The sequence below is a fragment of the Apodemus sylvaticus genome, chromosome 3 (assembly GCF_947179515.1).
Source record: "Apodemus sylvaticus chromosome 3, mApoSyl1.1, whole genome shotgun sequence".
Taxonomy (NCBI): domain Eukaryota; kingdom Metazoa; phylum Chordata; class Mammalia; order Rodentia; family Muridae; genus Apodemus; species Apodemus sylvaticus.
Window position 1 is genome coordinate 147,213,854 of NC_067474.1, and position 12,005 is coordinate 147,225,858.

At 49.0% G+C, this 12,005-nt stretch overlaps 1 protein-coding gene across 4 annotated transcripts in view; it reads right to left on the bottom strand.

Moving 5' to 3' along the window:
* Nucleotides 1–913: 913 nt before the first annotated feature.
* Arid1a (AT-rich interaction domain 1A) overlaps nucleotides 914–12,005 on the bottom strand; it is a 78,676-nt gene continuing 67,584 nt past the window's right edge. For 3 of the 4 annotated variants that reach the window (XM_052177661.1, XM_052177660.1, XM_052177657.1), the window contains 9 exons: nucleotides 11,315–11,522; nucleotides 9,841–9,973; nucleotides 9,502–9,677; nucleotides 8,932–9,082; nucleotides 8,694–8,855; nucleotides 8,510–8,615; nucleotides 6,946–7,837; nucleotides 6,512–6,642; nucleotides 914–3,965 (listed from right to left, as the gene is read on the bottom strand). In XM_052177661.1, coding sequence (XP_052033621.1) covers nucleotides 2,238–3,965; nucleotides 6,512–6,642; nucleotides 6,946–7,837; nucleotides 8,510–8,615; nucleotides 8,694–8,855; nucleotides 8,932–9,082; nucleotides 9,502–9,677; nucleotides 9,841–9,973; nucleotides 11,315–11,522 — 3,687 coding nt within the window. In that variant the 3' untranslated portion in view covers nucleotides 914–2,237. The remainder of the gene's footprint in view (nucleotides 3,966–6,511; nucleotides 6,643–6,945; nucleotides 7,838–8,509; nucleotides 8,616–8,693; nucleotides 8,856–8,931; nucleotides 9,083–9,501; nucleotides 9,678–9,840; nucleotides 9,974–11,314; nucleotides 11,523–12,005) is intronic. The other variant, XM_052177658.1, reaches the window with a different exon arrangement.

Genomic DNA, 12,005 nt, shown 5'->3' on the forward strand with positions numbered 1-12,005 from the left:
TCACAAAAACAATAAAAAAGAAATCAATTAAGGAATTTTTCTGGCTAAACATCAAAGGTTGGACTTGCCATTTACTACAAAAACGTTGAGAAAAATTGGCTTCCAGACCAGTTTCATTCATTCATAGATTGCAGATCCAAGAGACAGAAACTGCTTCTAGGTAAAGGCTATTTGTCAACCACTACTTAGGAAAGCACGTTAGGGGTGTTCAAGAGAACAGGACTCAACAGAGACTCACTATATAGCTGTCCTGGAACTAAGTAGACCAGGTTAGCTTCAAACTCCCTCTGCCTCTCAAGTGCTGGTATTAAAGGAGTGTGCTCTTATGCCCAGCTTCTATTACTTTTAAAAGATTATTTTATTTAGGCAGGATCTAAGTAGTCCTTGACTAGCCTGGCTGAAGATCTTGTTCAGTTTATTTATTTATTTATTTATTTATTTATTTATTTATTTATTTATTTATTTATTTTTTGAGACAGGGTTTCTGTGTAGTCCTGGCTGTCCTGGAACTCACTCTGTAGACCAGGCTGGCCTCGAACTCAGAAATCCACCTGCCTCTGCCTTCCAGAGTGCTGGGATTACAGGCGTGCACCACCACCGCCCGTCTGATCTTGTTCAGTTTTATCTATGTGCAATCTGTGTGTACGGGGCCCACAGAGGTCAGGTTGTGACCGTGGGGTGCTGGGTGAGTTACAGACAGATGGTTATAAGCTACAGAGTGAGTGCTGAGAATTAAGCCTGGGACCTATGTAAGAGCTGTTGTAGCCCTGAGCCCATGCGAATGCAAGCAAAGCTGCCCAGGTCAGAGAGGTCAGAGTTGGACAGGAGGCTGGCTGTCCGTCTCCAAACTTGAGTTCTCCTAAAAACTTTACATGTAAAGCTTTTAAATAATTTAAAAATAAAAAAAGCCTCACAAAGTCTTACCAAGATTTAATGTACATTTATTCTTAACACGTGGAACATATAGTATAAAGATTTCATACTGAATAAATGATATTCATTAAGCCAAAAAAGGAAAAAAAGGAGGAATTTACATCAAGTTTTTAGCTACATTGTTGAAATACAAATATGCAGATTTTATCACTGAAAAAATCTCAATTGTGTTTCTTCATCAGGAACTTCAACTGAACCTAGAACTTTTTCACACCTCGATTAGAAAGGAAACAAAACAAAACAAAAACCCAGAAAAAAATAAACTGTAAGTTGATTGGCTGCTGAGACAGCAAGGGCTTTTTACAGAGACCTGTAGAGCATCGCACCGAGAGGGGCAATGTCTGGCAAGAGATTAAATAGCTGTGTCTCGCTTTGTGCAGGTCACCAACTTGTTAACTCGCCATACTATAAAGGGGTGGCTGGGAAGGGGACCAAACTGTGGAGATTCGAGGGTATGTGCAATGTACAACGTCATATATATACACACGTGGCAGCGCAGCCGCTGCAGCTAAAGGTTAAAACCAGTTCTAAGAGGTGATCTCAGGGTTATTCATACAATCAAGGAGGAGAGAAAGAGGTCAGGGTGTTGTAGGTTCACACATGATACTTTGGGGGAAAAGCCTTTTTTTTTTCTCCTCAACATTTAACTAAAAACATTTTTAAAAACTACAGCTTGCTGCTGACCCAGCGTCTTCTCTCGTTTCCATGTGAGACATTATTATTACAGTATGTTTACAGTATCAGGTGTACAGTACAGTACATGAAAGGATCTACACTCTACTGCACAGGCCTCTCCAGTGAACAGGGTCTGCTCACAACTGCGAACTTCTCGGCTCCTGCGAGAATGTGAATGGACAGCGACAAACCACAGCTCAGCAGTCACCTTTGTCCTTCAGGGTTTTTTTGTATTTTTTTTCCTTTTTTTTTTTTTAACCATTAAAAACAGTTATGAAATGTGGCTTCCCGTTGATGCAAGGACCGGGAAAGCCATTTTTTTTCCCCAAACTCACTGTAAACAACAGTAACTTTGGTTAAAATAAAAAAGTCTTCTATGTAGGCAGAGCTTTGTCTTTTCAAACAGGGTGGGGTCCTGAGGGAAGCAGGTGAGGATGAGGAACAGAAAGGTGTGAGGGAGTGAGGGCTGGGAGGAAAGAGAAATAGGAGAGGCTTTCCCAAGGGAGAAGCTGGACAGCACAGGGTAAACTGGATTCTGAGGTGGTTTTGCATAAATAAAGGGCAACAGTCAGTTTCTAAGTTCTCCACACACTCACACACACACGGGGAGGGGAGGTGTCCCACGGCTGTCATGACTGGCCAATCAGAAACAGTACATCACAAATGACTTGGGAAACCACTGAGTTCATCAGTGGGGACACGGAGATGTCCAACAGTCGTGACTCATAAAGAGTGAACTCTGAGTGGTTCTCGTCCACCTTGGCCAGGGCAAGCAGTGCCCGGGCAGCCCGCCGCATCATGTCCACACTCGTTGGTTCAAAGGGTGGGTTCTGCAGATGGAGGAGGCTGGCCTGGCTCTGCTGGAACTGTGTGGCAGCAAGGCTGTCCTCCAGGAAACCCAGGAGGTTGCCAATGCTGCCCTTCTGCACTGCAATGGCCCGGGCTGCCAGGCTGTCCCCCTGGGCCAGGTTTGCCAGCAGTACCACGGCCATCTCCCGGCACACTGGGTTCTTTCGGTCACTGAGGAAGCGCACCATGGTACTATACAACTTCTCCAGGCGGCTAAAAGGGGGCGTGGCCAGGATCAGGTCCACATTGTTGTCCTGGATGCTGAGTTTGCTGAGGGTTTCCAAGACCAATCTCTGGGGAGAGAGGACGGCATTGGGGCCTAGCGTTGAGAAGGGGTCCTGGGCTTCAGCTGAAGGGCAAACTGCCCAGTGTAGGAGTCCGTCCAGGACAGGCAGGCAGATGCTCTCGGGGTACGGGGATAGGTCCAACTGCCCCGAGATGTTGGCGAGAGTGACCAGCGTGTTCTCCCGGAGCATCTCCAAGCAGTCCCACCACCATTCCTCCTTGTCACAGCTCACCCCCTGGTCCTGTTCCTCCTCCTTCTCGTAAGTCAGTGGGGCCTGCTTGCGCTCTGGGTGCTTATGGTGCAGCAGGATCAGCTTGCCCAGGATAAGCAGCAGCCCTGGGTGTTTGGACATCTCAAAGTCGTTGCCTGGCACAAACGACAGGCTCCGGATGGTATTGGAGACACAGACACAGCGCTTAGCAAGGGAATCCTGCCAGTCCAGAAGGGTACACAGTGGGGTCTCATCCTTACTATGGGGCTCATCCTCTAAAATTTTGATGTTGCGGTGGCTCTGTGCTGGGCTGATGCCGAACGGAAACTTGCTGCTTTCCTTGGCGGCCTCTGCACTCTTTGTTCCCTCGTCAGTCAATGTGCTAGACCGCGTGGACAACATGTCATCCATAGTGGCTGTGATCCTTTTCTCTGGAAGGCCATCAGGCGGGGGACCCTCCTGCTCCGTTGTCCCTGGCATACCCTCTACTGTTGTGAGGCGTTTGCGAGGGGGTGCTGGGCAGGGCACACAAGGCCGGGAAGGCAGCAGCTCAATCTTGCTCTCAAAGTGGGTCTGGATGTGCTCAGTGGTGTCCCCACCGCCAATCCGCCAGTGCAGCAGGCCGCTGTCGAACTCCTGCACGCGCCCAAGCTTATCTGAGCAGTCCACAACAAATGGGTCATTCTTCTGCACGATCTTTACTGGAAGCTTGTCAAACTTACTGACTAGCTTCTCCTCACTACTCTCTGAAGACAGCTTGTCTGTGCCCAGAAAGGCCGTCTCCTCATCATTTCCAACCCCCTCCTCCTCCTCCGCCAGCTTAGGATCTAGGTGTTCTTCCTCCTCCTCCTCTTCCTCCGTGTGGGCTGGGCTAGACACCTTGGTTAATCTCCCAGGGTCTAGTAATGTTCTCTGGCCTGGGTCGCCCACCTCATACTCCTTTAAAATGCCAAAGATTTCAATCAGGCATCGACGGAAATATTCCACAAGGAGCTCTAGCAACCCTGGGAGCTGAAAGAGAGAGAAAAGGAAATAAAGGAAGGGAAGACTTCTTGACAGGAGTCCCCAAGACCTCACAGGCTTCTCAGCACACTCTCTTTACTTTACTTTTCTAGAACCATCTCTCCCCCAACCCCCAAGGAACAATGTTTTCTTTGACCCAAACAGTGGTCACATCAGCCGGATTCCAGCGACATAGAAATGTCAGCTATAGTCTGTGTCTCATTATCAGTACCACCCATCCCTTCAAACACATCTTTCTGAATGCATGCTGTGTTGCACTAGGCCTCTGGTCACTGCCATTGTCCACTTCCAGTGGTCTCGGTTGTCTCACGGCCACATGGAGCCCACGTCTTAAGCAGGCTGGGATGCCCTCCTTTCCAGCATGAGCTAGAGTAGGGAATGCTCGGTCAGCACATGCCCATCTATGCGCCACGAGTTTCTAGTCACATTAACTTTTGCCCAAAATCCATCTGATTATTAGAGTTGTAAAGATTTTGGTTTCAATACTCCTTTTCCCAGAAATTAGCTGTAATGATATGGTGATAAATTCCTGAGCATTATAAAGTTGGTCCTGGTGTAGCTGGTGTAGTCAAGACTGTTTTTTTTGTTTTGTTTTTTTGTTTTTCGAGACAGGGTTTCTCTGTATAGCCCTGGCTGTCCTGGAACTCACTCTGTAGACCAGGCTGGCCTCGAACTCAGATATCCGCCTGCCTCTGCCTCCCAAGTGCTGGGATTACAGGCGTGCGCCACCACGCCCGGCCAAGACTATTATAAAATGGAAATAGTCATGTTTTGACCAGCTATGGTGAACCAAAAATGTAATCCAAGGGTTTGGGAAACCAGGGAGAGGTCTGTCTGCCTTAGTTCAAGGCCAGGCTGTTCCGGAATATATAGTGAATCCCAGACTAGACATGAGCTACAATGTGATATCCTTTATCAAAAAGTACATCCTAAATAAAGGCAGGCTTTGTAATTAGAAAGATGCTGAAGGCTATGTGAACCTGGGCAAAAATAAGACTATGACCTGGACGTGCTAGTACATGCATTTGATCCAGCACGTGGGAGGTGGAGGCAGGTAGAATTCGATAAGTTCAAAGCCAGCCAGGGACACAGTGAAACTGTTTCAGAAAACCAAAATGAATCTGAGCCATCTACTCAACTCCCCTCTAACAATGATAATGTGAAATAAAACAGTAACCAAGGCAAGAGCACAGTAATCCAATGAAGTACCCCTAGTCGGCTCCTCAACAAACAGGAAAATCCAAAGTTCAAATATCTAGTGATACACGCGATGCAGGAGCTGGAGAGATGGCTCAGCAGTTAAGAGCACTGGCTGGCTTAGATTCCCATAGACCACACTCTTACAAGACGACTAAGATCAGCACCCTCTTCTATCTCAGTACAGACATGGAAGGGGAGGGGAGGAAGGGAACCACCCTAATCACTGATAGTTACTACCTTACTCTTCATGGTAGACTAGAAATATGTCCCCAGTGGGAAATCTTTACTTCTGCTATCATCATAATATATATTATATATATTGGTTTTTGAGACAGGGTTTCTCTGTATAGCTCTGGCTGTCTTGGAACTCAAACTCAGAACTCCACCTGCCTCTGCCTCCCAAATGCTGGGATTATAGGCAACTTTGAACTTCTAATCTCCTACCTACACCTCCCAAGTGCTGGGATTATGTGTGCACCACCACACATTTTATGGTACTAGAAGTCCATCTCTGGTCCATGACCATGTCAGGGAAGCACTTTACCATCTAAATGACAATCCTAGTCTCCACAGTGGTCCTGGTGCATAGCTTTAGCCCCAGCATTTGGGAGGCTGAATGTGGCAGGGAGATTTCTCAGTTTGAGGCCAGCCTGGTCTACATGACTTCCAGGATAGCCAGGACTAAAAACAGAAACCCTGCCTTGAAAATAAATAAATAAATAAATAAATAAATAAATGAACAAATGGAAGCATTATGGGAGGAGGGAAGATGATTTCTGAAGTCAGGTCTTTATCTTTATAGCTTTCTATGTGTGGGAACTGAACTAGGCCCCAGGGGCAGGGGCCTTTGTGCATTGAGCCATCATGCTGGATCCTTACCAATAACAGAATGTTAACCCCAGCTGTGCATAGCGCCTCTAATTCCAGCACTTAGGAGTGAGAAGCAGGCGAAGGAGTCTACAGAGCAAGGGTCACTACAGCCATGGAAACTGCCATCAGGCGGGGGACCCTCGTGCGCACGTGCGTGTACACACACACACACACACACACACACACACACACACACACACACACACACACACAGAGACACGCAGAGAGAGAGAAACCCTTTCTTGAAAGCCACACCCGAGTTCCTTTTGAACTCAGTCTTTACAACTCATGAAAACTACCCCTGTGTACAATGCCCCATCCCCATGTGAGCAAGGGTCAAGGACGCACACTGCAAGCACTGAGCTAGCATGGTGACAAGGGCCGAGGGTCGCTTTGTTCTGCTGTGCCGGAGTGCTATCACATCACCGGTACCTGCCCCGCCGTGCCCAGAAGCCTGCACTCACCTGGCTGAGGTTGAAGGTCATAATGCTGTTGTCATCATACAGGAGGATGTTAATGGTGTCTAGCGCCCACGTGCTCTCTGCCAGGAGCCCAGACTTGAGGGACATCATTACCCGCCATGCTTCCGGGGTTCCTGAAATAAACCTCTGTGTTGTCCATCCACCAAGCCCCCGCTGGCTAGAGGCACCCCCAAGGCTGCTCCATTAGTCAGGCTAGTCTGACTTCATTGCTTCTAAGCTGTCTAGGACACCAGCATATGGCAGAGCCTTGAAGAAAAACCTGAAATCAGCTTATTTCTTCCATCCTCCAATTCTTTGGCATTCTTTTAGTAAATACTGTCCCAGATTTAACCACATCCAGGATACCGGGATGGAGGGAACCATGTGAAAGATGGAAAGGGGTAGATTGAGCCACCCAATCAGGGAGGTCTCCTTACCAATGTCTTTCATTGTGAGCCGCCTTCTCTGCTTCAACACAGGCTGTGTGGCCTCTACAGAGCCAGGTGGGAAGGTGATATCCCGCCGAATCATAGGCGGCTGCACAGGGGTAGGCGCTATGTGCGAAGCAGGCACCGGCGGACCCGCCTTTTGCATTTTCATCCCAGAGTGCAGGAATGGAGACTTGCTAGGAGAAGTACGGTTCTCCATGGGCCGGGGGAGGGGAGCGGGGCTGGATACCTGAGGAATGTGATTCTGCATGCTTGGTGGGGGCTGGTAGGTAGATGGAGGGGGTCTTGTCATGGGGGGAACAGGGGCTGAAGGACCATACGGAGGCTGGCGTGTGCCATGGGAAGGCCATGGGCCTTCATGGTTGGCCCTCTGATCTGTGTGGAGCATTTCATCTGTTCGGTTCACACCATGATATGCAGGGCCCTGTGGGGCAGAACCTGTGTTCTGCCTGTTGGCATAATTGTAGGTCATGTCATTCCGTCCCTGCCACATGGTGCCCTGCTGAGCAACCTCAGCTGAGGCCTGTATGGGGCCGCCCATCATCTGTGGTGGCATGTTCTGCTGGGCACTGGAACCAGGAGGTGCAGAGACTCGGTCTCGGCCAAACTGGAATGGAAATTGGTTCTGGGGTCCGCCTGCTGGTCGGCGCTCAGTAGCAGCGGAGGCAGTGGCAGGGTAAGCATTGCTGTACTGGTTGTACACGTCCTGCTGAGGGGAAGGCTGGGCAGCCTGTGGCTGGCTGGCAGACTGGGACTGAGCTGCAGGCAGCGGTTGCTGTTGAGGCTGCCCTGGCCCAGAGTTATATGGCACACTGTACATCTCCCCTTCGTGCCGCTTAGCAGGAGGGCCGTATGTGCCGTCCATGGGCCTCTTGTAATTCTAAAACAGAGAAAGCAGAGGGAAATGAATATCGTGTACCAAGTCACAAAAAAAGCCACTCAATTTCCCAAGAGCCATGGATGGCTTCCACTTATTAGATATCAACTCATTTTTCTTTTGCCCTCCCTGAAAGACAGGACAGATACCAAGAAAGCAAACGCTTTTGTAAATTATTTTTTGAAGCTGTTTCTGAGAGCAACTATTTTGTCTTCTAGAGCTCTCCTTTCAAATATAAAAATATATAAAACATCAAAAATCAAAATAAACTCTTGTTTTTAGTCCTTTTAAGAAGAGACTTGAGCCAGGTGGTGGCGGCACGTGCGCCTTTAATCCCAGCACTCTGGGAGGCAGAGGCAGGCGGATTTCTGAGTTCGAGGCCAGCCTGGTCTACACAGTGAGTTCCAGGACAGCCAGGGCTATATAGAGAAACCCTGTCTCGGAGAACCCCCCCCCCCAAAAAACCAAATCCAAAAAACAAAACAAAACAAAAAAACAAAAAGAAGAGAGACTGGATATAAGGAAGGCATGTGACTGTCTAAGTAGAACTGCCTAGTTGGGTAAGAGGACTATGTATGCAATAGCCAAAGTGAACTTTACAGACTGCTAGTGATTACACTTGGTTGCTTCCTGCTTTCAAGGGTGCGTCAGTATATCCCCAGTTCCCTCCCTTACCTGCTGCTGCTGCTGCTGCTGCTGATACATTGTGGTCTGCTGGCTGGGGAAGGGGCTGCTGGAAGGGGTGCCTTGGGTAGAGAATTGATTGCCATAGGAATCATGTCTGCAGAAGAGAAAGTGGGTCAAGGCGGAGAATCACAAAACCTGAGCAACACAGGCAGAGGAAGTAGGATTTACTCACCGTTGCTGCTGCTGCTGCTGCTGCTGCTGCTGTTGCTGCTGCTGTTGCTGCGGGGGGTATCGGCTAGGAGAATACATCCCCGAGTCTGGGGTGGAAGGCATGAGATTTGGCTGAGGGGCTCCAGTGCCCATATTTCCTTCAGGTCCTATTCCAGGCTCCGTCCTAAACAACATTGGAGAAGGGAACTGAGCACAAGGCAGTGTTGGGGCAGCAAGGGTGGGGCGGGGACAGGGCTTACCTCACTCTGTCGTAAGGACCTCCGTAGGGATAGTGCTGCCGTGGTCCCATCGCCACATTTCCCAGCCCAGGGCCAGCAGCACGGCTGTAGGGGTCACCCATCCCGCCATTGGGGCCCTGCCCCGAGGACATGAAGGGATCACTTCCTGGCGCTGAGCACAGAGAGGAAGGCGATGGGTGAGAAAAGCAGCAGGCTGGCAGGCTCTGCCATCTACACATTCCTAACCCATGGTTCCATGTTCTCTACAGAGCATGGTTTCTTCCTGTTTCTTTCCTGACAGGCTAAGTAGAGAATGCCAAGTCTTAAGAGTGGCTAGGTAAAGCAAATTGAAAGAGAAAAGGGGGAAAAAAGAGGCTGGTGGCCCAGCGGGATGATGCTTGCCTAGCTAAGTGATTTCCTAGCTTTAACCTCTAGCTTCACACCAGAAAGGAGAGGGGAAGGCAGGCAGGGAGGAGAGCCGGGGCCGGGGCCAGGGACGAACACAGACAAGCATTTCAGAGGCTACCTCATAACAGCACCAAGCGACTCAAACCCCACAAGCGGAAGCCAACACATCGAGCAGTCAGTCACCTTTTCTCATGCTGCCATAAGGATCCTTATTTGGCTCATAGGACATGCGCCCCATCATGTCAGAGGTATTCATACTGGGCTGGTACCCAGGGTTTGGAGTCATGGAATTCCGCTTCTGGAATGTGGGGTCACTTCCATCAGGAAAGGCATCCTGGATTCCGACTGAGTTGCTCCTGCTCCAGAGTGAGGGAAACTGATGAAGCCCCAATTGACCAATTCCTCAGTTAAGGTGAGAACCACAGGAGCCACCACTGGGGCAAGGGAGTCGATAACTGCCCTTGGGTTACCGAAATTTTACCCCTAGGGACACTCGAGTTCCCGATCACGAGCCTCACTTACCTCATGCCTGGTAAGGGGGGAATCTGACTATGTGGTGTGGATGCTGGGGTTGGCGGCTTCAGGTCTCCTCCTTCTGCCATAGAACTGCTGGTTGACTGAGGAGTTTGTGGCCCCTGCATAGACCCTGATCCCGCTGTGAACAGAGATACAGAGTGAGCCACTAACTTGTAAGAAAAGTACTTAACTCTTACAAAATTACAAATGCTGTAGACTCTTGTGTGTGCGTGTTCATTCATGTGAGTCTGTTTCGTTTTAGACGGGGTCTCACACTGGAGAGCCCAGGCTGGTTGGAACTGGGATCCTTTCTTTCAGTCTCTGGGATTGACACTGTGTTTGCCTTCCCAGGATCCCTCTGTAAGAGATGGTCCTAAGAATACATGAGCAGACTCAAGCAGACTTCTCTCAGTCGGTGGTATAAAAGGACAAGTTATAGAGAAGGGAAGAGATTTTTGTCACGTACGCAGGAATGTCCTGCTATAACTGGCATTTGAGCATTCACAAATAAGAGTTGCACAATTGTGATACAATAAATAACACCCCCCCCCCATGTTTGGCTGCATTTGTGGTTTTAAAGAGAAGAGGTGAACATTATTTCACACCAAACAATTTAAGCTGTGGGTAGCTTCCTGATCGCCTTGCATTATTTCTCCAAAGAACTTGTCTAACGTATTAAACATCAGTGACAGTGAAGTAACTAGAGCCCCCTGAAACATGGGGTGCAGGAGTCACATGGCCAGAGCCTAGATTTGTCTGTTAGGCACACAGCAAAATGTCACCTCTAGGTTCTAATATTCCTCTAAAGAGCACACGCCTAGTAATGAATGCTCCCATCAGGTACCGGTTCATAGCATTAGATAGCACACTGAGGCCTTCGCAAGCTGATGAGTCATCTCGGGCACGCAGTACACCCTCCGAGGTCAAAGGCAGGGCATATATGTTTACACCTACCTTCTAGGGCCCTGGCCTCTTTCCCAAGCTAGCCTAGGCCCCAGCCTCCTCTGAGAACAGAGGGTAAAGCAGAACTCCTGTCATCACAAAGTTCCATTCATATTCTTTCCCTTAACCATTCATTACCATCTTAGCTCTCTGGGGAATTTCAGGCTCTAGTCTGAGCTGCAATCTAAGGCGCTGACATCAGCAGGCCAAAGCTCCCAGATGGCCCAACCACGCTGCTATTTGTCAGTTTTCCCTCACTCCTCTGGTGTCCCTCCCCCTCACTAGTTTACAAACATTTGGCAAGATGCCAGGTGTACAACAGGAAAATTAGAAAGTTAAAACTTAAGGCTGTAGCACAGCACCTCCCAAGGGAGTCGCCACTCCTGCTCCTCAGTCTGCCGACCTGCTAAGCCACGTGGAAGGGTAAAAACACACATTCTGACATCTGCTCTGCTCCCTGGAGTGACAGAGGCACCACTACCTAAGAGAGTATGCTCTTAGCCTTGGGGTGGGGGTGGGGGTGCCCAGCCATTCTTACCAGGAGAGGGAGGCTGGATCTTGGGTTGGGACTTCTTGGAATCAGCAGCTGCAAAGATATCAGGGGGTGGGTCTTCTCCCCGCTCTATCTTGCACTCAAAGGCGTACAGACACTGGATATACTGCTTTTTCAAGGAGCTGGCAGCACTGCTCGATGTTCCCACATTGAGGTTGGTTGCAAGTTCCCGCCATTTTTTGTTCTTGTTGACCTGAAACACCACCAGAAGGGTCAGAGTATACAGCTGACCTGGCCTTCCAGCTCACAGGTGCTAAGCCCAAAAAGATTGTTGCAAGCTTATAGCTTAAAATACCTGCAAGCAGCACGGCTTATTTAAAACAGGCCGACACTGGACAGAATTCAGTGTCTGGACTTCATGCTCTAACCCTCGCCCTCTCACTGACTTTTTAAAGCTACTGATTTTTACACGACTCTTCACAGTCAGTGTGAGGCTGTCCACAGCCAGTACACTGTTCTGCCTTTCTTCAGGGCACACTGACCAAGACCATTTCCCGAATGTTCCTTCTATTTTGTACTGTGATACAGATAGGCTTGGATCCACGATGCATTCTTATGAACAAGGCAAGCTTATCCGTCCAGTGCAGAGAACACGGGCATTGCAATCCTGACCACAAGGAAAGACTAGGGGATATGATACCTTTGATCCACAGTGCTTAGGGAAGCAGAGATAACC